This window comes from Xyrauchen texanus, chromosome 26 (genome assembly GCF_025860055.1).
Source record: "Xyrauchen texanus isolate HMW12.3.18 chromosome 26, RBS_HiC_50CHRs, whole genome shotgun sequence".
Classification (NCBI taxonomy): Eukaryota; Metazoa; Chordata; class Actinopteri; order Cypriniformes; family Catostomidae; genus Xyrauchen; species Xyrauchen texanus.
In genome coordinates, this window is record NC_068301.1 from 7,990,555 (window position 1) to 8,018,396 (window position 27,842).

At 40.1% G+C, this 27,842-nt stretch overlaps 1 protein-coding gene across 1 annotated transcript; it reads left to right on the forward strand.

Moving 5' to 3' along the window:
- Positions 1-73: 73 nt before the first annotated feature.
- LOC127620092 (nuclear GTPase SLIP-GC-like) lies at positions 74-27,805 on the forward strand. Its single transcript, XM_052093190.1, has 19 exons — positions 74-98; positions 8,505-8,629; positions 8,868-8,900; positions 8,990-9,037; positions 9,566-9,867; positions 9,978-10,178; positions 10,322-10,516; positions 10,977-11,155; positions 11,565-11,613; positions 14,075-14,158; positions 14,246-14,342; positions 14,542-14,678; positions 14,774-14,947; positions 15,038-15,195; positions 15,836-15,959; positions 17,297-17,405; positions 26,308-26,441; positions 26,531-26,609; positions 26,740-27,805. Exons 2-19 carry the CDS (start codon positions 8,539-8,541, stop codon positions 26,793-26,795), a joined length of 2,250 nt encoding a protein of 749 aa, XP_051949150.1. The 5' UTR covers positions 74-98; positions 8,505-8,538; the 3' UTR covers positions 26,796-27,805.
- The last annotated feature ends 37 nt before the right edge of the window (positions 27,806-27,842 follow it).

Here is a 27,842-nt window from a genome sequence, read left to right on the forward strand (position 1 = left end):
CCCAAGCCCAACGTCAGCAGGGTGGATCTTTTGACTACCTTAAAACTGCAAATCACTTGTGTCATTTCTCATCGGCATTATCCTGAGACAGGAAAGAGGTAACCTTTCTCCTCAATTTATAGATATTATTACACTGGTAATGCATGTATATATAAACAACATGAAATTAGCTGTGTTAACCAAAAAAATTTATCAGTGGTAAACAAAACTTATTTTCTTTCAAAATCCCAAAAGATACACTTTGGATTTTATTTTATGTATCCCTTTAGGTGTTCATGTCACAAACTCTAATTTAAATATATTTTTTATATAAATTGTATCTAAAGAGCACCTTTTTCATTTGGTATTTCAACCCTCTTTACTTGACATCATATCATAACCGTTGTTGTTTTGTTGTAGCTGGTGGATAATTGAGATTGTTGTGAAATCCCCTTGAGGGTGAATAGTGTTACCTCTGGTGAACTTGAAGTCTGTTCAATTTAAGCCGTTCTTCAGTACTCAATAGTACTTTTAGAAAAGTGCAGATTTATATGAACTATAGGAAGGTTGGGCAATACCACTTATTTTCTTTTCGATTCGATACCAATACCGATAAATTCAAGTCCAATATCGATCGATAACTGATAACAATACCGATACTTCTATAAACACAATTTATTTGATGATTACTTGGGATAAAATGGGTTATTTAAAATAATATTGTTAGTCATAATTCAAGTCAATATTTTATTTTGCCTAAACAGAAAATGTTTAGACTTTTGTTTTGTTTACCCTTACAAAAATGAACCATTTCAGTACAGTAACTATAGTTTAACCATGATATTCAGTCAAACCATAGTTATCACACAATTAACCATGGTTACTACTATGATATTACTGTAGTAAAACAATGAGTTGATCACAAAAAAAAAAAAACATGGTTAATACAGAATTACTTTAACTATTTTTTAAATTACTTATTAACAACAATTACACACAATTATAAGAAATGTCACCTTTAGATATGTTATTTTAGCTTGAAGTTACTCAAGAAGCAGTGGTGTAGTAGTGTCTGAGGAGGTGGGCATACTGTGAATTTATGAAAAATGCATGCACCTGATCTCTAAAATTAATTTACATTTATATACAGTTCATGTAAAATGTGTAAGAAATATTTTTCCCATTAAAATTGGGACTGTTGTAATTATAGTCCCACATAAACTTACAATAAGTATAACAAGTTTCTTCATGGCATGGTGTAGAATACACTGCTAAGAACAATGTATGATCACTCGATGTTAAATATGTATTTTAATTAATATGTGTCATTAATGTTCCTTTTATTAGACTACTATGAAAATTGTTAATACTTTATTATTATTCTAACTAATAAACTAATTCATAATACGCAATAAATTAATCATTGTAGCTAATATGAGTAGTAATGTTCACGTTAACACGTTATCTTGTATTACCATATATAACCTACATAAAAAGTTATGTATTATTATTATTATTATTTGTGTACTATTATGTGCATTTCTGTGTACAGTGAAATTGTTTTCCTTCTTAGAAATATAAATGTAACTTATTTGATATCATGAGAAAAAGGCACCACGACAGCAGTAAAAGCCAAAAAAAAAAAAAAAAAAAAGCATTAAAAACAGGGGTGCAATAACATGCAGTATTTTCACAGTTTAATTGCATAAGTTACATTTAAATGTATATACATATATTTACGTTTAGCAGGGAAATAAATATGCAGTGCAAATTAGAGTTCCCTTACGACTTCAGTCCACTTGACATTGCGTTTACTAATGCATATGGGAGTGCCTTCATACACAACCGATTTGAAACCTCTCTACAATAACGCCAATATTCTAATATCGGCTATGGTGTTTGAGCCACACCTGTTTTGGCGCAAAACTGACTGCTCGTTTTAAAAAAATATATATAGTTTTTTTTTTATAACAAATGCCATAGTAAAAATATTTGGTCAAATAATGTTAGAAGCCATCAATTGTTTAACATTGTTTTGTTTTCAAATTATAGTTTCTCCAGGTATGCTTGTGCATCAGATGTTGGAAATGTCCCGCCTCTTACTGAAATGGAAAATATGATTAGTTAACAAATATCCAATCGTGTCTGAAATGAACGTTCTGATTGGTGGATCAGCTTAGTCTGACTGTCTGTCTTCCAGTGCATCTCCGTGCGCTTTTAGAGAGAATCTCTGTACATTCATTTAAATAATAACAAAAAACACAGTTCACTCAACAGTGCTGCGGCGTCGTGTTAATAGATTGAAAAAGTTCCGGGTCAAAAGCCTACTCGATCTGTCCCTAGTTGAAAAATAAATAAATAATTTAGAATCAATATTTTTGTGTGAAGATCGATATTTTTGATACCACATCAGTATCGAGTGTATCAATACTTTAGGATTGATCCACCCGTCCCTAATATACACCAAGAAGCACTAAGTAGAGCCTAATGTGTGCCATATTGTAACGTTCTGGCATGCAATGAAAAGACAAGACTGCTAACAAGAACCTCAAACTATGAACCAATGAAAACAAAACACACCGAACAGGGGAACCACATGACTAGATCACATGAGGGAGACCACTTTTGTCTCTCTCCACTGGCTGCCGGTTCATGCACGTATTAAATTCAAGGCCCTGATGCTGGCATACAAAACAGTCACTGGGTCTGCTCCAGCATACCTAAAAACATTTATGCAGAGCTACGTTCCCACCAGAAGCCTGCGGTCGGCTAAGGAACGTCGCCTTGTCGTACCAAAACAAAGAGGCACCAAAACACTTTCCCGGACTTTCAGTTTCATTATACCACGGTGGTGGAATGACCTTCCCAATTCAATCCGGGAAGCTAACTCACTCTCTATCTTCAAAAAACGGCTAAAAACACATAATTTTCCAAAAGCACTTAACCGGTCACTAATAAAAAAAAATAAAAAAATGTTCAGTTCTTGTTGCACTTAAATCTGATTTGTATACTATTCTGATGATAGTGAAACTTTGTAATATGGCACTTTTTGTACCACTGTCTCCCTAAGATGATTCGCTGATGTTTTTTCCTCTTTTGTAAGTCGCATTGGATAAAAGCGTCTGCCAAATGAATAAATGTAAATGTAAATGAGGGAACAGGAACAATGAACAACATTTTCAAAATAAAAGACCTGAAAACATGAACAAAAACACATTTAATCATGATACATATGGCTAACCTAGAGTCCAGTCAAATATAAATTTACACTGTATAATACATGTTATAACTAGGGCTGTCGATTTAACGCTTTACTAACGCGCAATTAATTTTACAAAAATGAACACGCTAAAAACATTAAAGCATTTAATCGCATACTTGTAGTACCATCTGGTTACTCCAGAGGGCAGTAAGTGAAACTTTAGCTGTATGAGCAACACACAGTTTATACAGTGAAGAAAACACTTCAGCGGACACACAGCACAGACGAGCGTTACATTCTTGCGGTCAAAACACTTGAAGGAGCACAAATGTGATCTAAGGAATCTTCAAGATATTTTAAAGATTGAGTATTAATCTATATTTAACTTGACACAGTGACCTAAACATATTATTTTTATGACGCTACACAAGCATGTCTGACGCAGGTCGTATGGTCTTAACCTCACAAATATTTAATTACCAACAAGGTTAAGGAGGTGTCCTTTAAACTGTTACACCGTTTTTACCCAGTCAATCTTTATTTAAGAAACATGCTCCCTGAAATAGATCTTTGCTCCTTCTGTAATGCTGTAGATGAATCTGCCCCTCACCTTTTTTGGGAATGTGTCCACTGTAGTATTTTGGAGAAAATTTTGTTTGTTTGCATGTACCTCTATTTTATCTAGTTTTTCTTTGCTTTATAAAGACGTTTTATTTGGTTTTCACAGTTTTGGTCATTTAAAAAGTGAATATTTTCTGATTAATCTGTTTATTTTTCTTGCCAAGTTTTTATACATAAGTGTAAGTTTATGTCTAATAAAGCTCCTATTTGCACATATTTCACAAGACTTGAAATATGATTTAAATACTGTTTGTACCTCCAACAACTCCAAAACATTGAAAAGCATTTCACTATCTAATGAATATAATGTCTTGGCATTATTGGAAAATATATCTGTAGTATTGTGTACTATGTATACCCCTGAAAAAAAAATGTCTGACGCAGGTGTGACGGGTCCTTAAACAAGCCCATATACAAATATTTGCAGAGAAAGCCCCTCATATAACAATAATTCAATATATAATGTTGAAATAATTATACATAGTTATCTTTATATATAATTTATATATATATATATATATATTTTTTTTTATTTTTTTTTACGTATAAAGATAATTATTTCAAAATTATATATTGAATTATCCTGCGATGGACTGGCGACATGTCCAGGGTGTCCCCCGCCTTTCGCCCAATGTTAGCTGGGATAGGCTCCAGCCCCCCGCGACCCTGTACACAGGATAAGCGGTTGACGATGGATGGATGGATGGATATTGAATTATTGTTATATGAGGGGCTTTCTCTGCAAATATTTGTATATGCGATTAATCACGATTAATTAATCGGGACACCATGTAATTTATTCGATTAAAACTTTTAATTGATTTACAGCCCTAGTTATAACCCAATTTAAATTATTTCAACGATTTTTTATTATTTTATCACCGTTGAGTTAAGTTAACTTGTAATTAGTTAACGTTACTTAAAAAAATAAGTTCAGTTTACTTGAGCCAAATAAGTATGTTTACTTAGAAAAGCATGCAAACAGATTGCCCTGAAAAATGTAAGGTCAACTAATTAGATTTTACAGTATATATATATATATATATATATATATATATATCACAAATCCCAGGAGATCACAGGTTACAATCAATGGTCGAAATCACATCGAGTTCACATTAATATGCAAACTAAATGTATCTTAATGCTTCCATTATTTTATGGTATTGTAAAAGTTTCAGTGATTATCTGTATTTATTTTGCTTATCACTTATTTTTATGTACATAACTTATTATTTTGACAGGCAACTAAGCTGCGGATCTATGGTCTTTGACAGCAGATCTGTCAATGGCTACAGGGACTATACGTTTCCTCACTTGGAACGTTAATGGACTTAAAGAAAAAAGAGATCAGAAAGTTAAAGAGCTTAAAAATGCTGATGTTGTTTTCTTACAGGAGACACACATTGGGGTAGGAGAGGAAGATATTGTAGAATGCAATTTAGGGTAGTGGCATGTTTTCTTTACAAAATATACCTCGTCCCAAAAGGGAACAGCCATACTTGTAAGGAAGACTTTAGACTTTGAATATATCAGTGAGGACAAAGATAATTTTGGAGGATATATTGTATTGAAATGCAAACTAGAAGGTCAGCCATACACTCTTGTTAGTGTTTATAACCATCAAACTGACACAAAAACCCTTGATAAACTATCAAGGTACTTGCATTTGATGGCCACAGGGTTGCTGTTGATTGGTGGAGATTTCAACACGGTTCTCAATCCCTTTATCGACAAAGCATGCAATACCAACAAGGTGACAAATAATACAATCCATAGTAAACTGCGCCCTTGTGTGGAAAATTTTATGGAATCTCTTCAGTTGGTTGACATCTGGAGAAGAAAAACCCTGCAAAAAGAACTATACATTCAGCAGAGGCAGCGTGAAGTCAAGATTGGACTACTTCTTTGTTCCAGAAGAATGTATGTGGCGTGTCAGAGGTTGTGAAATCAGAGACTCAGAGAGGCCTGACCATCAACCTGTGTCTTTGGAGATCAACTATGACCCCATAATTCCTGTTCAGAAAGATCCCCAGATACAATCAATCTCCCAACTGCTGAATCTCAAAAAGGATTTAGGGATAACAGAGACAGACTTATTATTGGATGAAGGAAAGTCAAATGGAGTCAGTGGGGTTGAAATTGTGTCAGCAGTACATTCTCTTCAAGTGTCAGACACACCAAGACCGGATGGCATTCCAGTTTCCTTCTATAGAGATCAATGTCTATTCCAAGACCTAATTTCATATATAAACGTGCTCTATGACAGAATCCACAGCGGGAAATTTAACTGCTCTGAAACTCACTTCAATGAATCAGTCCAATGTACACATGACAGTAGTCAATTGTTTTTTAATGTTGACTACCTCATCATCGCAACTATTCTAGCAAGACGTCTAAATGATATCTTGGAGTCTCAGTCAAATCGGCGGACACCAAAAGAGTCAGCTACTGTCTGGATCACTCCCAAAACACTCTGTGTTCTAATAAGTTTGCGTTGTATTATGGATGAGATAGAGAGGCAAAAACGGTCAAATCCAACTCTGAATCAGGACTTCCTTGTTGTAGAAAACTTCCTCAGAGATGCAGAGGAAGTGACCTTAGACATGGAATCTGCAGAGAAATACAAATGGCTTCACCAAGGCTGCCCTTTGACCCCTGTACTCATAACTTTGGCTCTTAAAAGCTACGCCTTGGAACTCTTTGGGCATTTACAAAATCATGCAATTCTTGTTTTCAAACAAAACGTGATCATTTGCTTACAACGCGAGGACGAAGATGAAGTAAATGCTGTTGTGGAGAACACTACGAATGAATTATATGACATTGGGATATTGTCCAAAGGAAATTGTGAACAATTTCGATTAAGCTGCTTGGGAGAAGAGTCTAAGGATGAGGAATGGGAGGCAGAAACACTTGGGAATAACAATGAAGAAGTAGTAGGAGAAAATTGCTTTAAAACAGATGTAAGAGATGAGAGTAAGGTGTGTGAAAAGATCAGTTATGAGTATATAATGTACAGGAATGAGGAAGAAGACAAATCATTGGATATTCTTGGAAGGTGAGAATCACAGTGGGTCAAAAACCTTGCTAAATATAAATCTTTGAAATATACACTATATGCTTTAAACATAGGTTACTTTAATGTAAGTTAGGAAACACTTGTTTCCTGATGGACTGGAGTGTGATGATGCTGAACTGTTTGCTCTCTCTGTCTCTTAAAAGCTGAAGTGTCATTTTTATATGCCACTACGGCCACCAAATGGAATTGCAAAAATACTGTTTTTAATCAGTTAAAATCCACGATCCCGGATCCGGGATTTAAAATGACGTCAGTAATAATGTACTTCAAATTTTAAATGTATTTGGAGTTGTTATGAGCTCATATCTGGTACCATTTGAAAGCTTAGAATGTCTACTTTCTTGAGATATGCATCACTTTGGCATTTGTTTTACACTAAGTAACTTATTTACAATAAATTACATAGTTCCACCCATCAAAAGTAGCGTCATAATTATGTGCGTTTTTGAATACGCATATTTCTCATATCGCTCAAATATGACGCACATGTACAAACCATGTATCAAATGAAAGCTCTCATTGCCAGTAAGAAGTTCCAATAAGTCTTTTTATTGAGGTATAATCACATATCTAATACACTTCGAATGAATCATGAGGTATACAATCAACATTTGTAAACATAGAAGTGAAATTATTGAATATTTGCCGTGCTACTCGCACTAGACAGCACAGTTAGCCACAAACACTGGGATTTTGCATTTATAGCACTGTATATGGGTATGGGGAGACTTTAGATTTGGGTAGGCGGAAATTACACCAAAAAAAGGTAATATTCCTCCCTTCAGATACGTTTAAATAGATATTAAATAAAACATGATACAGACAAAATTCCTTTTTCAGGTATTTGCTGACATCTAGTGGAAACAGCCAAAACTGTCTGCATGCTGCTAGGGCAAACAGGGCTTGAGTTATACACTTTCAAAAATGAATTTATATAAAAAAAAATCAAAAAGCGCCTCTTTTTTTTAGGAGGGTTATTACTGTTCAGACAACATATATTTAATTTTTTTTAATTTTTAGCAGTGTTTTATGCAACTTCAAAGGTTTTCCTGTAAAATGACACCAAAACTGTGTATTTAGGCCAAAGTATGTGGGAATGGGAAGCTTTTTAATTTGGGTAGGCCAAATCCAGGCGGAAATCCCCAAAAAAGAGCTTTCCCTAAAACACGCTTCACTTGCCATTGGCCAAACAAACAGATAGTCTGGACCCACACTTATGCAATAATGGAATCTAATTCATTCATTCATTAGAAGGGGGTGTCAACATACTTTTGGCCAAATTGTATAAATTAAAATAGCATAGTATCAAGATATGAGACAGTAGTTCTCTATTAAATATTTGATATAATATATATCAGATTATATATCATAATTAGTTAAATTGCACATTGTTAAATAGGGCTTTAATGTTGTAGTTATGTTATTAGTATTTGCATTGTCATCAGGCGCGGACTGGCCATTGGAAAGTTCGGGAATTTTCCTGGTGGGCCGGCCGTGAAACGTTCCCTAATGGGCCGCGAAAAGCTGAAATGGGCCACCAGAAAAAGACAGCGACAACAAATTTTTGGCCGGTTTCTATGTCTACCCAGTCTGCCCCTGATTGTCATACATTTTTTACAGATCAGCCATATTTCCTGGGACACCAAAACAAGAGATGGCAGCATTTCATAGAATGTCAAAAGATCCACCTCCACCTCCACTGCTTCCTGTACCTTCATCTACACAATCAGGAATTTCATCTGATGGTGAGCCAACAAGTTTTGTAATATTCAGGTTTTTTTTTTACAAATGATTTTACTCAACAGAAAAAGATGAACTCAAATAAAAACAGTTATGAGTACATGCATTGTTTGACATCAGAGTTTTGGTTATTTATCTGTATATAAAGTGGTCACTTCAGAAATGCAAATCTCTTATCTGAATTTAAACAGAGGACATGTACAGGTCTTCAGCAACAACCTCTTATGTTCTTTTCTCCTCTAGGACAATTCATCCACCCCACAACATCAAGTCAAGGTATGAAAGTTCACCTTTCAAAATATAATTGTGTGTTTGCTTTAAAGCCTGTGATTCAGGAAGTAAAATGTGTGGAATTAATCTGATAGGTACTAAAAGAAAACGTGATCATGAATCCGAGTCATCGCTGACATCAGGTTAGTAGATTCTGAATCTGTCCACCAGTAATTTGGCACTTCAAAAACAGCTGATCCTAAACCAAACTTTGCTTGACTGGAAAAGGGCAAATGTATTACTTTGTATAATATAGTGCTTTTATTTAATTCATAATGTTCTAAAACACTAAATGCCAGTAAATTCTATGTATGCTGTGCAAAGTATAAATAAAAAATGTTGACTTGACAAAACCATTGTACAAGTATGATGATCTGAAGGTATCGGTAGATCTGGATATTTTGATCATACACTCACCGACAACTTTATTAGGTACACCTGTACTCCTACTTGTTCATGTGATTATCTAATCAGCCAGTCGTGTGGCAGCAGTACAATGCATAAAATACAATGCAGATACGGGTCAGGAGTTTCAGTTAATAATTACATGAACATGTGGGTGTTCAGGTGTTGTCGGTGAGTGTAGATCTTTGGAGTTAAAGAATCATTTCATTAATTTATAAAACAAAAATGATTCCAATTGTGAATCTGTTCTTTTCCAATGAGCATAGATGTGGAGATCATGAACACGGCAAAGCAAATCATGAAAAGAGTCACTGACCAAGCCATCATGATGCACAGAGATATAATTTCAAAGATAGACAAAATGGATGAAGTTAGCAGGAAGAAGGCAACCATTGGGATTTTTGGAAAATCAGGAGAAGGAAAGAGCTCCCTTTTAAATGCAGTCTTGGGGAAAAAGGATCTACTGCCATCTGGTTGTTTTGGTGCATGTACAGCAGTTATTACCCAGGTGGAAGCCAATCTGAGTGATTCCAACTATTCAGCAGAGATTGAACTCTTCTCTAAAGAGGTTTCATTCATACTCATTTCACCATACCTTTAATAAGTGTGTTCTTAATTCAGACTGAAGTGAAGAAAAAAAGCCTTGTGTTCTTTATTGTGTCTTGTGTACCTCTGCAGGAGTGGGAGAAAGAGCTCAAAGATCTTTTAAATATTTTATCGGATGAAAATAAGGACAGAAATGCTGACATGATAGAAATTGCTCAAGAAAAGATCACTGTGCTGTATGGAGAGGATGCAGATCAAAAAACATTCGATGAGTTGATGATGGAGAATTGTAAAATATTTGCAAGCTTGACTACGAAAATCTCAAAGAGTGATGTATGTTTTTGGAGACTAAATATGTTTAATATATGTGACCTGAAGTTTCTTGACTTTCAAATAATAAATGTATAATTATATATTGTGAATTTGCTTTTCAATGAAGGCATGTCTAAATCTACATTATTTATTTAATTTAACAGGTCACTGAATTTGCAAATGAGGTCGATTTTTACATACAGCACAGTAAGTCAAGCGGTGGTGGCTGGTACTGGCCGCTTGTAAAGAGTGTGACTTTCAAGATTCCAAATTGTGATGAACTCTTGGAACACATTGTGCTTGTTGATATTCCTGGGACAGGAGACTGCAATAAGCTTAGAGATGCCATGTGGAAATCTGTAAATACTTTTAATTATAATTTATAATTAAATAATTTTTAATTTAGGTTATCTTTAAAGGTGCACTCTGTAATTTGTTTGCTAATTGCAAAAACATTTAAACAGAAAGAAATAGTAGCAGCAGAGTAGTACATAAAAAAATTCTTAAAATTATATACACTGACATGAGATGAAGACTCAAAACAATCTTAGAAGAAAAAGCTGCTTTAATCTAAAGATGGTGTTGGACGTACATTCATGAGCGCCACCGTGTTGAGATCATATGACTAGCCGAATATTGCACATCTCGATAATTTCCCGCAATTAGACACTTTCACTGGCTGAATTAATTAGTGAGTGCACCTTTAACAAAAGTTTACAATAATAGTGTTTTCTTATTAAACATTATAGTAGCAATTCTAATTAAAACATTTCATCTTTCTCATTTTAATGATTCACTTCTGTATTTCAAAACCCATAGAAACTTCGAGAGTGCTCTAATGTGTGGATTGTAAGTGCTATCAATCGAGCAATCACTGACAAAGAACCCTGGGGTATATTAAAGCACTGCGTTGAAGATTTGGGACCAGGAGGAGAGTGCAAAAGCATACATTTAATCTGTACAAAGACTGATGATATCGAACCAGGAGAATATTTGAGGTTAGAATTAAGTTTTTTGTCATTAGGGATGGAGGGAGGGAGGGGGGTGTGTAATCCATCCCAGATTAAAGGGGATGTAAGTGATTTTTATTATTTACTTTTTTTGGAAATACCATGTTCCCACTTCAAGACAGATACATGTGAATTGACATGTTGTCATGTCTCTCTAGCAGCCCAATGCTGAGCATGGGTCTAACTTTTCTAGACAATCAGAAACTTTGTTGCCACTCCCTGTGTCAAACATTTCGAACATTCAGATATTCTGTCACCAGGTTAAGTCTATGTAGCAAAATACTTAACATCACTTACAACATATTTATACACAATCTACAGCATCTCTTTGTCACAGTTCAAAGATCACAATTTTAAATGGAACAACAATCTGTGACTATTTCATATTTCTTTTCAGATCTGAACGGCTTACTAAAGGGCAAATCTTTGAAACCTTTGGAGACAAGGTTTGGAAAATTTAGAAGAACTGTATTAGCATAGATTTCTCATTTAATCTGCTTTCATAGAGACAGTAATCACTGAAATTAAAGGGTTAGTTCAACCAAAAATTAAAATTATTTCATACATTTACTCGTCCTCATTTAAACCCAGATGTGTGACTTTCTTCTGCTCAACACAAACAAAGATTTTTAGAAGAATATTTCAGCTCTGTAGGTCCATATAATGCAAGTGAATGGTGACCAGACATTTCAAGCTTCAAAAATCACATAAAGGCAGTATAAAAGTAATGTATACGAATCCAATTGTTGAATTGTCTTCTGAAGTGATGCAATCACTTTGGGTGAGACACAGATCAATATTAAACCTTGTGCGACCCTGTGTCCACATGCATGGATGAGGTATTTTGACTTCGCTATATGCAACGTATAATTTAAATGAATAAAAACCAACTGAATACTGTTCACAAGACTTTCATTTAAAGGGTTAACTTCTGCCGCAGAAGTAACGTGACAAAAACATGACGTATAATTTCTTCAAGCGCTCCTACGAGCAGAGCACCAAAGTGCCTCTGGTAAGAAGTCTCTTTAAGTTTTTTCATTGAAATGGTTTGTGTGTAAAGAGAAGAGTTTATAGTTTCGTCTGATATGCTGCATTAAATAATCTGTTCATTTTTAGAACGTCAGTGCCCTGATAAACATATGTCCACATATGTGGAAACTCGTACCGAATTTCCTTAAAAGTAGAAAAAAATGTTAGTAATTTTTAATAACTTTCAACTAGAACACATCTGGGGGACATTACGCTTCATTTTAATATACATTTTATTATTCTTTATTTTGTTATCTCTGTGCAATCCAATTGTACTCATTAACATTAGTTAATACATTCCTATATTTTTACAGTATATTTTCACATTGAGGATAAATGGGTTCATCCAAAAGCTGAGAAAATTAGCTTTAAGATGTTTTAGATGGACTTAAGATGAAAATAAGGTGCATTTCAAACAGTTATGAGATCAGTGAAGACAGACAGCACACTGGAGGTTAAATAATTTACTAAATAGGGAGCAAGGGAGCATCCTATAGCTTTCTATGCTGCTAAGTGCATAAAAAAAAGATTTTTTTAACCAAAAGTTCAGTTTCAGGCTGAAGATCGGTTTGGATCACTCAACATGTTTGGCAGACATGGGACAATGGTTATCAGTACATAGATTCAGAATTTTATAATGCAACATTTTATTAGAATATGGTTGGCACTGATTGGATGATGCTGGACATTATTTTGAACAAGAATAATTTATTCAGCTTTACAGAACATCAGCTGTAATGTCTGTAATGTCTCAAAAACACGAATAACCAACACTCCTGGAAACATCATAAACAATTTGATGAAAAATTCGGACTTTCTATAGCTTAATGTTATTTAAAATTTCACAAAATAGTCTTGCGGTCCACATATGAGGACATACAATTTAAGGAAACTTGCTTTAATTTTATTAAACTTGCTGTTTATTAGGTGCTTCTAGTTACATATCAAAAAGTGAATGCGCACAGCAGTCACATGGGGGTCTCAAGAGTTTAAGTTCCATTTTACTTAAAATTTTCACTTTCGCTTTCACATTCTTTCACATTTTGAAAGAGAAAGTGGCGATTTACAGAAAAAAGGACTTAAATATTGACCTGTTTCTCATCCAAAGTGATGTTCCACATGTCCCACCCATAAATGACACCTCTGGTTATATGCTGGAAATCACAAAAACTCACAGATGAAGAAGGAGAAGAAACGGCACACAAGTTCATTGGCTCTCTTTTTTGCAAACATGCCATTTTTGACCGTACATTAATGCAAACTTTTAATTTGTAATATATATCAGTCAGAACAAAATAGCATAATTTAAGTGATAAATAATATTTTATATGTAATAACTTGCAGTATTCTAAATGCACAATTTTTGTTTTTCAAAGTAAAGTTTCTCACTTTGAAATGGCCATTCGTTAGTCTTTAAAATAGTAAAATATTTTAATATTTTGGATGAACCAAATATTAAATAGTCATAATCCTACACACCGGTCACGTATTAGGCTAATTATGCCTCCGTGAGGGATAAAGGTCGACTGCAGGGGATCATGTGGGAGAGAGAGATCATTAACGGACATGTCCGTCATGTGTGTGTTTATGTTGTCTTTTAAGTTTATCATTAAAACTTTTATTTATATCGTCAAGCCGGTTCTCGCCTCCTCCTTTCCATTGAATGCCTTTACACTGGTGCCGAAACCCGGGACTGGGTGTGTAGGATCACGACCCGGCCCCGCCCTCCGCCCTGCCACATATTCATTATATTTTGAATCAGATTTCACAATGGAAATTTGAAGTCTGATTATGCCTCCACTAATTTTATCATTTTTATACAGGCAACATATATTCATATATGGTTGTTTTTAACGTATTGTTGTTTCCATTCTTTAGGATCTGAAAAAAGCGTGCATACTTCATAGAAATGAACGTGCAAAGACAGAAGTCAAAGAAAAGTTTGAAAAATCGGAAATCAAGGTATTTTCTTTATTGTTCCCATTGTTTTTTTATCATTTCTGTTCATATGTTGTTTTCTTCTTATTACTACTGCTTTCTTTTTTATAGAAAAGATTCAGTTCTGACAAGAATTTTCTTCAAGTTTTTACTGTAAGCTCCAAAGCTTTTTTTGACCACAATTTAAATCTGGAGCCCAGTGAAACAGGTACAGTATACCATCATCTATTATTGTTTTTTTACAACATTAATCATGACACTGAATTTCATGCATGCAAGAAAATGTTCTGTGATTACGTGCATTTTCGTTATCAGTCTAAAACTACAATATTTTATGAGTCAGACAAAGCTCCGAACAAATGAATCCAAATCACACCCTTGTGTATAATTTAGTAAATTGTCTGTAGAAATAACAGATCTGCAGGAAGTTCTGAGGACTCTAAACAAGAACATTAACAGAGAACTGACCAGAGATTATGTCAATGAAGCAAAGGGAGTTTTATCTTTGATCCAGAGTGTCCAACTGGATACAGACAAGAAAACGGTATTTTTCAGAATTGCTGATATTTGAAATTTTCCTCGGAGTGCTGCCAATATGTATTTATAATTCTGCACTGCTGTTGTATGGGTGTGTTTTAGGCTGAGACAAAATCCAGTGTGCACATTGAATTTGAGGAGAACTTTAAAAAGGCACAAAATGAACTGGTAAAATATTTTGACAACATTTATAATATCCTGGAGAAATGTCTCTCAGAAGGAGTGGAAGAATCAGTGCAATTATGTCTTGCAAACACACAGGCTGTGATTTCACCTGTAAGTTTGATTTACATTGTCAATTGAGAAAAATGTATCCTTATTTCCTGGGCCTTTTAACAGCATTGATATTTTTGTTTTATCACTCAGAATATTGATAAAAGAGGATTCCATAAAACCCTTCAAGCATTGTGCAAGAATGGAGGATGCTATTGGTCGAAAGCTTTGGATAAAGTCATAGACCTGAACAAGCAATTAGCCAAACACCTGCACGAATCTATTGACAAAGATTTCGATGAGATTTTTCCGTAAGTTCTGTCATTGCATACCCTGTCTTCCTTAGTTTAGTTATAGTTGTAATGAAAACAGTTTAAAATGTGTGGTCAACAACTTATGTAATATTTAGGGCATCATCACTTATAGCTTCTATGGGTGCACATAATTAGCATGGCAGAGACTGTTAACATTATATTTACAAATTATAAACATTAAATTGGAGCATGGCAATGTGCAAAGGTTAACGGGGAGCAACTGTCAATTGCATGTACTTCAGAGTTCATTGGAGCATGTCATACTTTTAAATGCACTCTGACCAAAATTTGTCTTACTATTAAATGAGTAACAAACAAGCAAAATGTTGTCATCTGAGTGCCCCTCTTTGAGTTTGATTTGCCACCCCCCTTTGTGTGGCACCCCTATGCTTTGCTCACGCTGCCGTGAACACCCATTTTTGTGCTACTGATGGTAGTGTGTATATGTTGATATCTTTTTGCCTGGAATAGGTTTAATGCCATAAATACACAACCAACAAACACATGCAAAGATGTGTTTGTACTGGCCTCTCTTTCCTGTAAAACTTGTGTCACTTCACTTGTCAATTGTGTCACTTATTACAATCATTTGAACTGTTTTTAAATGAAACCAGAATTTGTTTCATCTTGACTTCAGTGTCAGTGGTAAAACAGGAAGGTCAGTGCAGGAACAGATCGATATGTTCAGTATCATCCAGAGTAACTCTGCATACACAAGATCTCCCATGTTACTTCACATTCAGAACTACATCAAAACAGAGGTGAGTAAATTGTGTCTTTACTTCCATTAAATGATCTACCTATCATTCAGAAACATTGACATATTGCAGTGAGTGTTTATTGTCACTATAATTAAAAGGAAACTAACTGAAAGCATTTAAGATACCAAAACTGACCACTTTTATTTTTTAAAGTAAACCTAATGTGCAGAAAGACATTGAGTGCGTTTACATGCACTTTAAAAGTCTGATTTCAGTCAGACTAAAGCAATACTTATTTTTTTTTTAAATGTAATGTAAATGTGTAGAGCTAAATGTGGGTCGGGGGTTTCAGAAAAACATTAACCCTTTCAGAAAATTGCAATTCATACCTGCTCATCTGAAATGCTGATAATGATAAACTGATAATGTCTATGGACACCTTTAACATCTTGAATGAATGAACGTTACATTTATATGGTGCTTTTCTGACACTACACTCATAGTGCGTTACACAGACTCTCCTCAACCACCACCAGTGTGCAGCATCCACCTGGATGATGCGACGGCAGCCATAGTGAGCCATTACACTAACCACAAACCAGCTATTGGTGGAGAGGAGAGAGTAGAGTTATAGAGCCAATTAATGGTTGGGGATTATTAGGAGGCCATGATTCAGAAGGACCAATGGGGGAATTTGGCCAGGACACACACGGGTCAGGACCTAATTTTAACGTCTCATCCAAAGGATGGTGCCTTTTATAGTATCCCTGTCACTATACTGGGGCAATAGGACCCACACAGGCCGCAGGGTGAGCACCCCTGCTGGTCTCCTTCATACCTCTACAAGCAGCAAACTTAATTTTCCCCACAAAGTCTCCCATCCAGGTACTGACCAGGCTAAACCCTGTTTAGCTTCAGTGGACAAAAGGTTTTGAGCTACAGGGTGATATGGCTTCTTTAAACACCTTCACTGACTCCACATATTTTTCATTGTGTCGATGTAGTGACACTAGGGGTCCCTATACGAAACACCACAAATAGCTGAACGTGGACTGGCGGTGCAAGACGGGCAAACCATTGTGTGTCTTGTTGCCAGCACACCTGGCCATCACGTAAAGATGTTGTAACAGCAAAGAGTGGGATTAACCCATGGTTTTAAAATGAAATGTTAACAAGCACATATGAATATTGGTGTTCACTTCAGTCAAACTTTTGGTCATATAGTGTACATCTGGTTAATATGATATCATTGAGTTTTGATTGATAAACGACAAGGGATTGATAAATAATCAGTAACTTGTCTTTTGTTCTGTGTGTGTGTGTGTGCTGTTTTTTTTACACTTTATGTTAAATATATAATTCAAAAGTTGATCTTTTTCCTAATGTTCCTTTCAAAGGAAAACCAACTGAAGGCATCGCTCAACAGAGATGTTGTTAAAAGGAAAAAGAAAATCTATACATCAATCCAAACAACCATTGAGGATGCAATGGCTTCTTGTTATGAAGGTAAGTTTCAAAAGTAATACATATACATAATGAATGCATAAAGTAATACATAATGAACTGAACAGACTGATTATAAACTCTGCTTTTCATTAAATACACAGAATTTAGAATAAAAAAGTATGTAGTTAAGCACTCAAATCAAAAAATATTGTTATCCAGCTTATATTAGGCTGTTAATTTTATGTAACCAATTGAGCACAAACGCTTTCAAATATAAGATGTAATAAGGAAATATTGGTAGTGGATGCGCACACAGTCAAATACAAACAAAAGGTAAGCTTGCATATTTTATTTGTAAAAAGTTATTTTAGTAATCCAATGATGTCAGCCAATAGTTTAACACTGCACACATAATATTATAATCTTTGTTTTGTTTCAAGTATTAAATATTTATCTTCTCTATAAAACATCCTTAAAACTATGTCACGAACCCCGCTCCCTCGCTCCGCCCCCTCAAGCTTCCACTCTCGCTCCACCCCCTCAAGCTTCCACGCTCGTTCCGCCCCCTCGAGCTCGCACGCTCGTTTTTCTCCCTTGAGCTCGCACGCTCGTTTTGCTCCCTCGAGCTTCCACGCTCGTTTTGCTCCTACGAGCTCTCATGCTCGTTAGCAGGTCTCCCTCCTCGGGCTCGCATGCCCGCTCTCCTATCACCAGTATTAGTTTCACCCGCACTCGTCCCAATCACTAGATCATTAGTTTCACCTGTACTCGTCTTATCACCCCTTTATTCGTTACACCTGCACCGCTCGTTAGTTCCCCTATTTATATCACAGCACATTCATTTCACACCCTTTGGTAATTGTATTTAGTTTCCCGTGTCTTTGCCCCCCCCGCTAGTCTCGTCTAGTTGTGAACTCCTCTTGTCCTCCTCTTAGCTTGCCAGCTCCCCTTGTTCCCCTGTCTTTTGCTCCCCACTAGTCCCGTCTTGTTATTCTTATTCTTATTACCCCGGCTTTGACCCCCTACGCTCTCGTTGATCACTCTCTCCCGGATTTGCCCCTCCATTCTATTCTGATTCCCCGGCTCCGACATCACGCTCCCCTTTGACGCCTCTTCACTGGATTTGCCCTGTTTGTACTGTTGCCTGCCTTTGTTGCAATAAAGCAGTTTTCTCCGACATTGTGACTGTCTCGTCTTGTGTTTGTGTGTGCGGGTTACAAAATAACCAACCCTTACCGAAGACAGTCACAAGGAGGATTCGCGCAGCTCACTAGAGCGGAGGTACATGTCACATTCAGCGCGAGGAGCTACTGTTTGGAAGCTTGACCAAGCGCTCGCGGCCCAGGGGCAAGCAGGTATGTGCTATGTCTGATTTATTTCACCCTGTTTCACCTGTGTCTACCCCTGAGCCCGTTGATGCTCTCCATGCATCCGCGAGCACCGTATGCTCTCCATTCCCGGAGAGGTTTTATGGCTCTTCTGACGCTAACCAAGGGTTTTTCATGCAAGGCAGCGGTTATGTAACTCATAACCCCGCCCTTGACATTATGGAGCCAGCAGCCCGACTCTTGGTTTTGCGCCAGGGGAGCCAACCCTTAGAGGCTTATGTTGTGGATTTTTGTGCCCTGGCTAACCAGGTGAATTTTGATGAGGTGGCTCTGAAAGACATTTTTCAATATGGACTGAATGAGCCAGCCTCATCATTCATGCCTGGTGGTCGCTGCTCTCTCAACCTGGCTCAGTTTATTGACCTCACCCTACTGTACGCTGGTTCCTCGTTTACTGTGGGGGAGGCAAAAACTGAACCAGCGTTCCATACCATGGCCCCCGTCTCGAAGCCTACCACGGCCCCCGTCTCGAAGCCTACCAGGGCCCTAGTCCCGAAGCCTTACACGGCCCTAGTCCCGAAGCCTTACACGGCCCTAGCCCCGAAGCCTGACACGGCCCTAGCCCCGAAGCCTGACACGGCCCCAGTCAGCGCCCATGCCCGCCACGGCCAACGAGCCAGCGCCCTTGCCCGCCACGGCCAACGAGCCAGCGCCCATTTCTGCCACGGTCAGCGAGCCAGCGCCTGTAGCCTCGACCGCCCCAGAGCCAGCGCCTGTAGCCTCGACCGTCCCCATGGCCACATCCCCTGTTGGCCGAAGACGTCAGAGAAGGAAGAGGGCCCCTTCTCCCCAGTCTCGTCTTGTGCTCAAGACCGCAGAGGTTCCCTCAGAGTCTTCCACGACTCTGCCGGGCTCTGCTCCGCCCCCAGAGTCTTCCACAACTCTGCCGACCTCTACTGCGCCCTCAGAGTCTTCCACGGCTCTGCCGAGCTCTGCTCCACCCTCAGAGTCTTCCACGGCTCTGCCGGGCTCTGCTCCGCCCTCAGAGTCTTCCACGACTCTGCCAGCCTCTGCTCCGCCCTCAGAGTCTTCCACGGCTCTGCCAGCCTCTGCTCGCCCCTCAGAGCCCTCGCGGCCTCCGCCTCATGAGCCTCCCAAGGCTCCTCCTTCCAAGCCTCTCAGGGCTTCTCCTCCCGAGTCTTTCAAGGCTCCTCCTCCCAAGCCTCCCAGAGCTCTACCTCCCAAGCCCCCCAGGGTTCTGCCTTTCAAGTCTCTCGAGCCTCCCAGAGCTCTACCCCTCGAGCCTCCCAGAGCTCCGCCTCTCAAGCCTCCCAGGGCTTCTCCTCTCGAGTCTTTCAGGGCTCCCCTCCTTCCAAGCCTCTCAGGGCTTCTCCTCTCGAGTCTTTCAGGGCTCCACCCCTCAAGCCTCTCACGGCCAGCCTATCGAGTCTTTCATGGCTCCACCCCTCAAGCCTCTCACGCGGCTTTGCCTCTCGAGTCTCTCAGGGCTCCTCCCCTCTCAAGCCTCTCAGGGCTTCCCTCTCCCGAGTCTTTCAGGGCTCCTTCTCCCCTCGAGCCTCTCAGGGCTCCGTCCCTCGAGTCTTTCATGGCTCCACCCCTCAAGCCTCTCACGGCTTCGCCTCTCGAGTCTCTCAGGGCTCCTCCCCCTCTCAAGCCTCTCAGGGCTTCCCCTCTCGAGTCTTTCAGGGCTCCTCCTCCCCTCGAGCCTCTCAGGGCTCCGCCCCTCGAGTCTTTCATGGCTCCACCCCCCGAGCCTCTCACGGCTCTGCTCCCAAAGACTCCAGAGCTTTCTATGGCTCCGCCTCTCGGGCCTCCTACGGCTCTACCCCCCGAGACTACAGAGCCTGCCAGGTCGTCGCCTCGGGGACCTCCCACGGCACCACCTCCCTTGGCTCCACCTCCAGAGCCTTCCAGGCCTACCTCGGTAGAGCCTCCCACGGCGCCACCGTCATTGGCTCCACCTCCTGAGCCTTCCAGGCCTTCGCCCCTAAAGCCTCCTTCGGCTCCCGTTCCAGAGCCTTCCAGGCCTCCACCTCCAGAGCCTTCCAGACCTACCCCCCTAAAGCCTCACTTGGCTCCACCTCCAGAGCCTTCCAGGCCTTCACTCCTAAAGCCTCCTTCGGCACCACCTCCAGAGCCTTCCAGGCCTTCGCCCCTAAAGCCTCCTTCAGCTCCACCTCCAGAGCCTTCCAGAACCCCACCTCCAGAGCCGCCTACAGTGCCGCCTCTGACGGCACCGCCTTTCACGGCTCAGCCCGGACTTCCTGACCCCCTTCCTGTCCTGTGGCCTCTTCTCTGGCCTCCGGACCCTATTCCTGTCCGGTGGTCACCTTCCAGACCCCCGGACACAGTCACTGTCCTACAGTCGCCTTCCAGACCCCCTGACCCAGTCTCTGCCCTATGGCTGCCCCCTAGATCTCCCGACCACCCGCCTGTCCGCTATGTCCCCCCTGACCTTGCCTTGAAACTGCCCGTTGACCCCATGGACTGTCTCATTTCCCTCTGTGCCCCTTGGACTGCCCTCAATTTTGTTTGTGTGTTTTGTGGGTTGTCTGTTCAGGGGTTTTTTGTTTGTTGGGATCGTCCAGCACCACTTCCCAGAGGTCGCGCTCCTCGCACGGCCTGGCGGCCGTCAGGAGCCGTCCGTTTTAGAGGGGAGTACTGTCACGAACCCGCTCCCTCACTCCGCCCCCTCGAGCTTCCACGCTCGTTCCGCCCCCTCGAGCTCGCACGCTCGTTTTGCTCCCTCGAGCTCGCACGCTCGTTTTGCTCCCTCGAGCTTCCACGATCGTTTTGCTCCTACGAGCTCTCATGCTCATTAGCAGGTCTCCCTCCTCGGGCTCGCATGCCCGCTCTCCTATCACCAGTATTAGTTTCACCCGCACTCGTCCCAATCACTAGATCATTAGTTTCACCTGTACTCGTCTTATCACCCCTTTATTCGTTACACCTGCACCGCTCGTTAGTTCCCCTATTTATATCACAGCACATTCGTTTCACACCCGTTGGTTATTGTATTTAGTTTCCCGTGTCTTTGCCCCCAGCTAGTCTCGTCTAGTTTTGAACTCCTCTTGTCCTCCTCTTAGCTTGCCAGCTCCCCTTGTTCCCCTGTCTTTTGCTCCCCTCTAGTCCCGTCTTGTTATTCTTATTCTTATTACCCCGGCTTTGACCCCCTACGCTCTCGTTGACCACTCTCTCCCGGATTTGCCCCTCCATTCTATTCTGATTCCCCGGCTCCGACATCACGCTCCCCTTTGACGCCTCTTCACTGGATTTGCCCTGTTTGTACTGTTGCCTGCCTTTGTTGGAATAAAGCAGTTTTCTCCGACATTGTGACTGTCTCGTCTTGTGTTTGTGTGTGCGGGTTACAAACTATTTCAAAATTTGCCTGAGAAGCAAAATTGCAAAGATTTATGCTTGCAACCATAAAAATATTTTACATGTATAAGATACCGTATATTATCTGAAAACCCCTTAATATATTAATAATAATAATTTTTACCGCCAGCTAATAACTTATGGGCACTTGAGGCATTAACAGTCTGTATTATCTCCTATGTTCATAGTTTCTCTTACCGTTAAACTCGGTAGTCACATGTCTGGATGGTGATATGCATATGACAGCTTTGGCCAAATATATTGCCCTTGGTAAATATGAGCAAAAAAAGTTCTCTTTTTGTTGTGGGCCAGGTGTTCTAGTGTTGAAGCAACACTAGGGGTCTCTCTTGAGCGCCGATATTCACCTCTGATCTATGAAAAAAGGCCAATGAGAAGTTGGCAGCGTTTTTATGAATGGTCTATGTTTTCAGTACGAGAACATAGCCATGACAGCATTGCGGTCGTAGGCTTTTTCTTGTAGTGAGAAAAAGCCGCTTCAGCCGCCCCCCGCGCCTCGCCTCCTTCCTACGGGATTGAGGCAGGCGCCGCGGGCGATGAAAACGATCTGGGGACAATGACGGGCTCCGTTTTGCCGGGTGAACCCCCTCGAAACACCTCACCTCCCCGGCACGCTTGCTTGTTTCCGTCCAAGCTCGGGATGAGCATTCTCTCCAATGGGTTATGTTTTCAGTGTGAGAACATAACTGCGGCAGCGTTGCGATCTCTGCTTTCTCTTGTATTGAGAGAGAGCCATTTTAGCCGCCCCCCGCGCCTCGACTCCTTCCTACGGGATTGAGGCAGGCGATGAAAGACGATCTGGGGAGAATAACTGGACGCTTTTGCCGGGTAAATCCCCTCGAAACCTCCCTCCTCCCCGGCACACTTGCCTGCTTCCCCCGAGCTCGGGATTAGTGTGGTCCGCTTAACGGCCTACCGTCCGGTCCCTCGAGCTCCCCGGCATTGGATGATGACATCACTGCTGCATCGGAGAGCGTAACAGCGGCGTCGGATGCGGATAACTCGCCTGGGCCACCACCTTCGGGTCTCCGCCCAGTCTGAGCCTGACGCACGGAGGTCTGCTATGCTTCCCCGGGCTTAATTGGTTCCGCGGGCCTGTGCACTGCTCACACCATCTTGCCCTGCCGCAAACCTGCCGCCAGGGGCCATGCCCTGTCTGCTCGCCGAGGGTGTCCTCCTGCGGCTTTCAAGAAAGAAAGAGAGTGGTGCTCCGCCTCAACTAACAAAGAGAGTGGGCCCAGGTCTCAGCCCCAGCGTCGAGCTCCCCGCAGAAGTTGGACGCCCATTGTCTCACGGACCCCCTTGAGGACCCGGAAGGCTCCCAGGTGCTCCTGAGATGACCGACCCAGAGACCGAGGCGGTAGCCCCGGAGCTGGTAAGACCGCTCCGTTCCCCGGTGGAGGGCCGGGAGGAGAATTTTTTGTTAAATTCTTTACACTCTATAGAGCTATTTCCTTGTTGTCTCTGGGTCACCTGGCCCACAAATGCCATTCTCACGGCACTCTGCTTTTCTGTCCCGGTTTCCAGGACGCGGTGTCCCTGCCTTCAGCCCCACGACTGTTCCCTGGCCGGCCGGTTCAGACGAGTCCAGAGGATGCCAAGTCTTGCCTGGAGTTCGGTCCGGCAGATACATACGTGATCCTAAGACTGCGACCGGGCTATGTGCCCAAGGTTCCTACCACACCCTTCAGAAAAGGATCAGGTAGTGAACCTGCAAGCGCTGCCCCGGGAGGAGGCAGACCCAACCCTTTCGTTGCTGTGTCCAGTACGTGCTTTGTGTATCTATCTGGACCGCACGAAGAGCAGTTGCTTTGGGGGACAGCGGAAAGGGAACGCTCTCTCCAAACAGAGGCTTGCCCACTGGGTTGTCAACGCCATTTCATTGGCTTATCACACCCAGGCCGTGCCCCCTCCCCCCCTTGCGGGTCCAAGCTCACTCCACCAGGGGTGTTGCGTCCTCATGGGCACTTGCTAGGGGCACCTCCCTAGCAGACATCTGCAGAGCAGCAGGGTGGGCAACACCTAACACTTTCTCGAGGTTTTACAATCTCCGTGTTGAGTCAGTATCGTCCCGTGTTTTCTCAGGTCCGAGCCCGTAGAACTCGGTAACACGTTGACGTTCTGGCCGGGTGAATTGCTTGCGCCTAGCGCCCTTTCCCTCAGCCGAGGTAAAATAGTGCGCCTCCGTTCCCAGGAGACCCCATCTTCCGGTCGCTGGTTGACTCCTCCCTAGCCCTTTTGGGTCCGCAGTTCAGCGGAGGAACTCGCCGACCCAAGCCACTACGGGTACCCAAAAACTACCCTGTACTGGAATAGGTGCTCCACAGGTAAGGCCTCCTGCTCAGACTCCCCCTGTGTGTAATTCCGCGGTACTGTCCCCTCACGAGCGGACCCCCGTGTCCCCTTAGGCAGTTACAGCTGCCGCGGTTGCCATGCTGTATGCTTCCCCCCTCTACGAGGCTGGATCTACCACCGCACCAACTTTTCCACATAGGTCCTATTAGGCCATGTGATGTATTTGCCACTCTTTGCCTCCCCTGCCGGGTAGGTGTGGCCTCCGCAGGGTCTTCTCCCCCTGAAAGAAGGGCTAAGACCCACTTCTCATTGGCCTTTTTTCATAGATCAGAGGTGAATATCGGCGCTCAAGAGAGACCCCTAGTGTCGCTTCTCTGACACAATGTCTCGTTCCCTCCATCGGGGAACGGAGGTTACATACGTAACCTAGACGTTTATGCTTTTGATCTTTCATCCAAAATATTCACCAAAAATCTGTCCTCTAATAGACATCAAACAATTGCAAACACAACAAGTTATCAAAAAACAAATATACTGTATGTGTGGCACAATATTCAATATTTTGTGCAACCTCACTTTGCCAAGATAACATCTCTGAGACTTCTCCTATAATGCCTAATGAGGTTGGAGAACACATGGCAAGGGATCTGAGACCATTCCTCCATACAGTATCTTTCCAGATCCTTCAGATTCCAAGGTCCACATGGTGGACTCTCCTCTTCAGTTCACCCCACAGGTTTATGATGGGGTTCAGGTCAGGTGACTGTGATGGCCATGGCAGACCCTTGATTTTCTGGACAGTGAAACATTTTAATGTTGATTTTGATGTGTTTTGGATCATTGTCCTGCTGGAAGATCCAACCAAGGCCCATTGTAAGCTTTCTAGCAGAGGAAGTCAGGTTTTGATTTCTTGTTTTTTATTTGTTGGTATTTTTTAGAGGCAATAATGCCATGTATCTGAACAAGATGTCCAGGAACTCTGGCATAAAAACAGCCCCACAACATTAAAGCTCCACCACCATATTTAGCCGTGGGCATGGGGTACTTTCTCATATGGCTACCTCTCAGTTTGCTGTCAAAAAGCTCTATTTTGTTTCATATGAGAGCAGAGGCTTGTGGTAATGTAGGTAACATCTGATTGTAGTTTTGAAGACTTTCTGACCCCAAGACCCAACTAATTTCTGCAGATCTCCTGCTGTGATCCTTGGAACGATCCTGGGAATATACTTCAGATATATTTTACTCATATGAATTTCTAGAACTACCAAAAACTGTGGAAAATGTGTTTTTTATATAAAATTAAATGAATTATGAGATTTCCCTTCCCTTTCAATTCATTTACTTCAATTAAATGTTAGATTTCTGTAAATATTTTTAATGAAAGATCAAAAGGATAAATATTAAATACATATTTTTCACAGCCTTCTTTGCTCATATTTACTAAGGGTGCCAATATTTTTGGCCACAACTGTATGTAAAGGAGGTTACTCACAGTTAAAACAGCCATTGTACCCTCCATAAATGGTTATTTCGGGGAGGAGATGGGGGAGGTTCACATGTATGTACGAACAATCTTCCACAAGCTGGGATTTATAAAATGAACTTTGCGCAGGTTCTGCCATACGTTTGATTGAATAAATCTGAAAATGTTGTGCATACGCACACTTTTAGGATGAAATCTATGCAGAGTTTTTATGCATGAGGCCCCTGGGCTGGTTGGCTAATCAAAAGATTGTAGGTTCAAACCCTTGTTGCTTAACCCTAGATTGTTACTGGGGTCATTTCCTGTAATAAATGTTCTGTAATTTGCTTTAGATAATGCAGCTGCTAAATGATTACTGTATTATTTGTTAAAAAAATATTAGAGTGAACATTTTATTAATACTGCAGAATTTATGAACACCATGCATTGTCTATTTTAGAAGCTGCAGCGGTGAAAGGAGAAGGATCCATGAGTGTAAGGCAAGACATGTTAATAAAGCATGTTGATTTGATCAAACATGACATGTTCAACAAGGCAAAAATGAAAGTCCTTGAAAGGTTCAATAACTTAAAGGTATTGGTTTTATTAATTCATTCATACATTAAGCACATATTTATTTACACGATGACTCAACTCAAACATAATCTTTTATCTTTGTGAAGCTGTATATAATAAATACTCTTGAATTTGGACTGAACGGATCAATGAAACTGTCACAGTCACAAACAAAATCATTGTTGGGTAAGAGAGACTTTTTACCTATTTCAAGATTGTGTGATTTTTGCAATGCTATAGTATCAACATATAATTCTGAATTTCATGATGTCTGTTCATGAAAATTATGCAATATCTTGTATTATATTTTCTCTAGATGTCTCCAGAGAGACTGAACAGCTGGAGAGACTGTCAGATCAACTGTATGACTGAGATCATCAAGCAATGAACAGGGCAAGAGAAAAGATATGATTCACAAAAGGGAAATATTCTTAACACTTTATTTTACAGTGTCTGAGTTATACATATTACATGTTACTAAAAGTAAACTCAACATATTACTCAGAGGTTTGGGTTTTATTTTAAGTTTGAAAAACTGCAGATCATGATACACAAACTGTATACTGATTTATAGCATATTTAATATGATAACCTTTATAAAAGCAATGAATAGAAATGATATTTAAAAGCATATGGCAGTTTGCCAATATTCAAGAACCTATATTGGTGATTTATAGGTGGGAAATAGTAAAAGGGTTTTATTTTTTGTTGTTGTTATAATTTCTGAAAATGATTTGCAAAACAATCAAAGCAACAGATCTTTTTTAACACTGTTAATGAGTCTAGCATTTGTGATTGATATTTGACACTTATTCAATAAATTAATGAATGTATTCATAAAGTATCTATCCATGTTTAATGTTTAAGCTATGACAACAGGACAAAATAGTGAAGCCTTTTTTTATTTATGCAAATTATACATTTACAAATACATAAAATCTTAAGAGTAAACTTTTTTCTGCTATACATAAATCTTAATAATAAACAGCCTAATTAATACAATTGCCTTCACACTGGTGCAATCAAAGATGGATGTGTATTAATAAACAAATTATAGGCTAATGTAAGTCTCAAAGTTATAGATTTAAAGAGTTCACCCCCCTAATATTTAAACTATCCTCATATACACACCCTTGTGTTGATCTGAACATATATTTCTTTTTTCCTGTGGAATGCAAAAGGAGATATGAGGCCAACATTATCAGTCACCATTCACTTTCATTGCATCTTTTTTCCTTAAAAAGTGAACGGTGACAGAGATTATTTTTTTTTAAAAATTATATTTGTTTTATTATTATTAAAAAAAAATATATATAGAGAGATTTTTTTTTTTTAATTCCACAAGTTTTGTGTTCCTACTTGAACTATTTGGCATTTGAAGTAAAACCATAATGATAAAATGTATCATGATTTTACTAC

Excerpts from the sequence above, each read along its gene's own strand:
- LOC127620092 (XM_052093190.1), top strand. The coding sequence starts at position 8,539 with ATGGCAGCATTTCATAGAATGTCAAAAGATCCACCTCCACCTCCACTG. Across the intron at positions 9,038-9,565 it reads CGAGTCATCGCTGACATCAG|ATGTGGAGATCATGAACACG; the intron begins GTTAGTAGATTC and ends CAATGAGCATAG. Across the intron at positions 17,406-26,307 it reads AATGGCTTCTTGTTATGAAG|AAGCTGCAGCGGTGAAAGGA; the intron begins GTAAGTTTCAAA and ends TGTCTATTTTAG.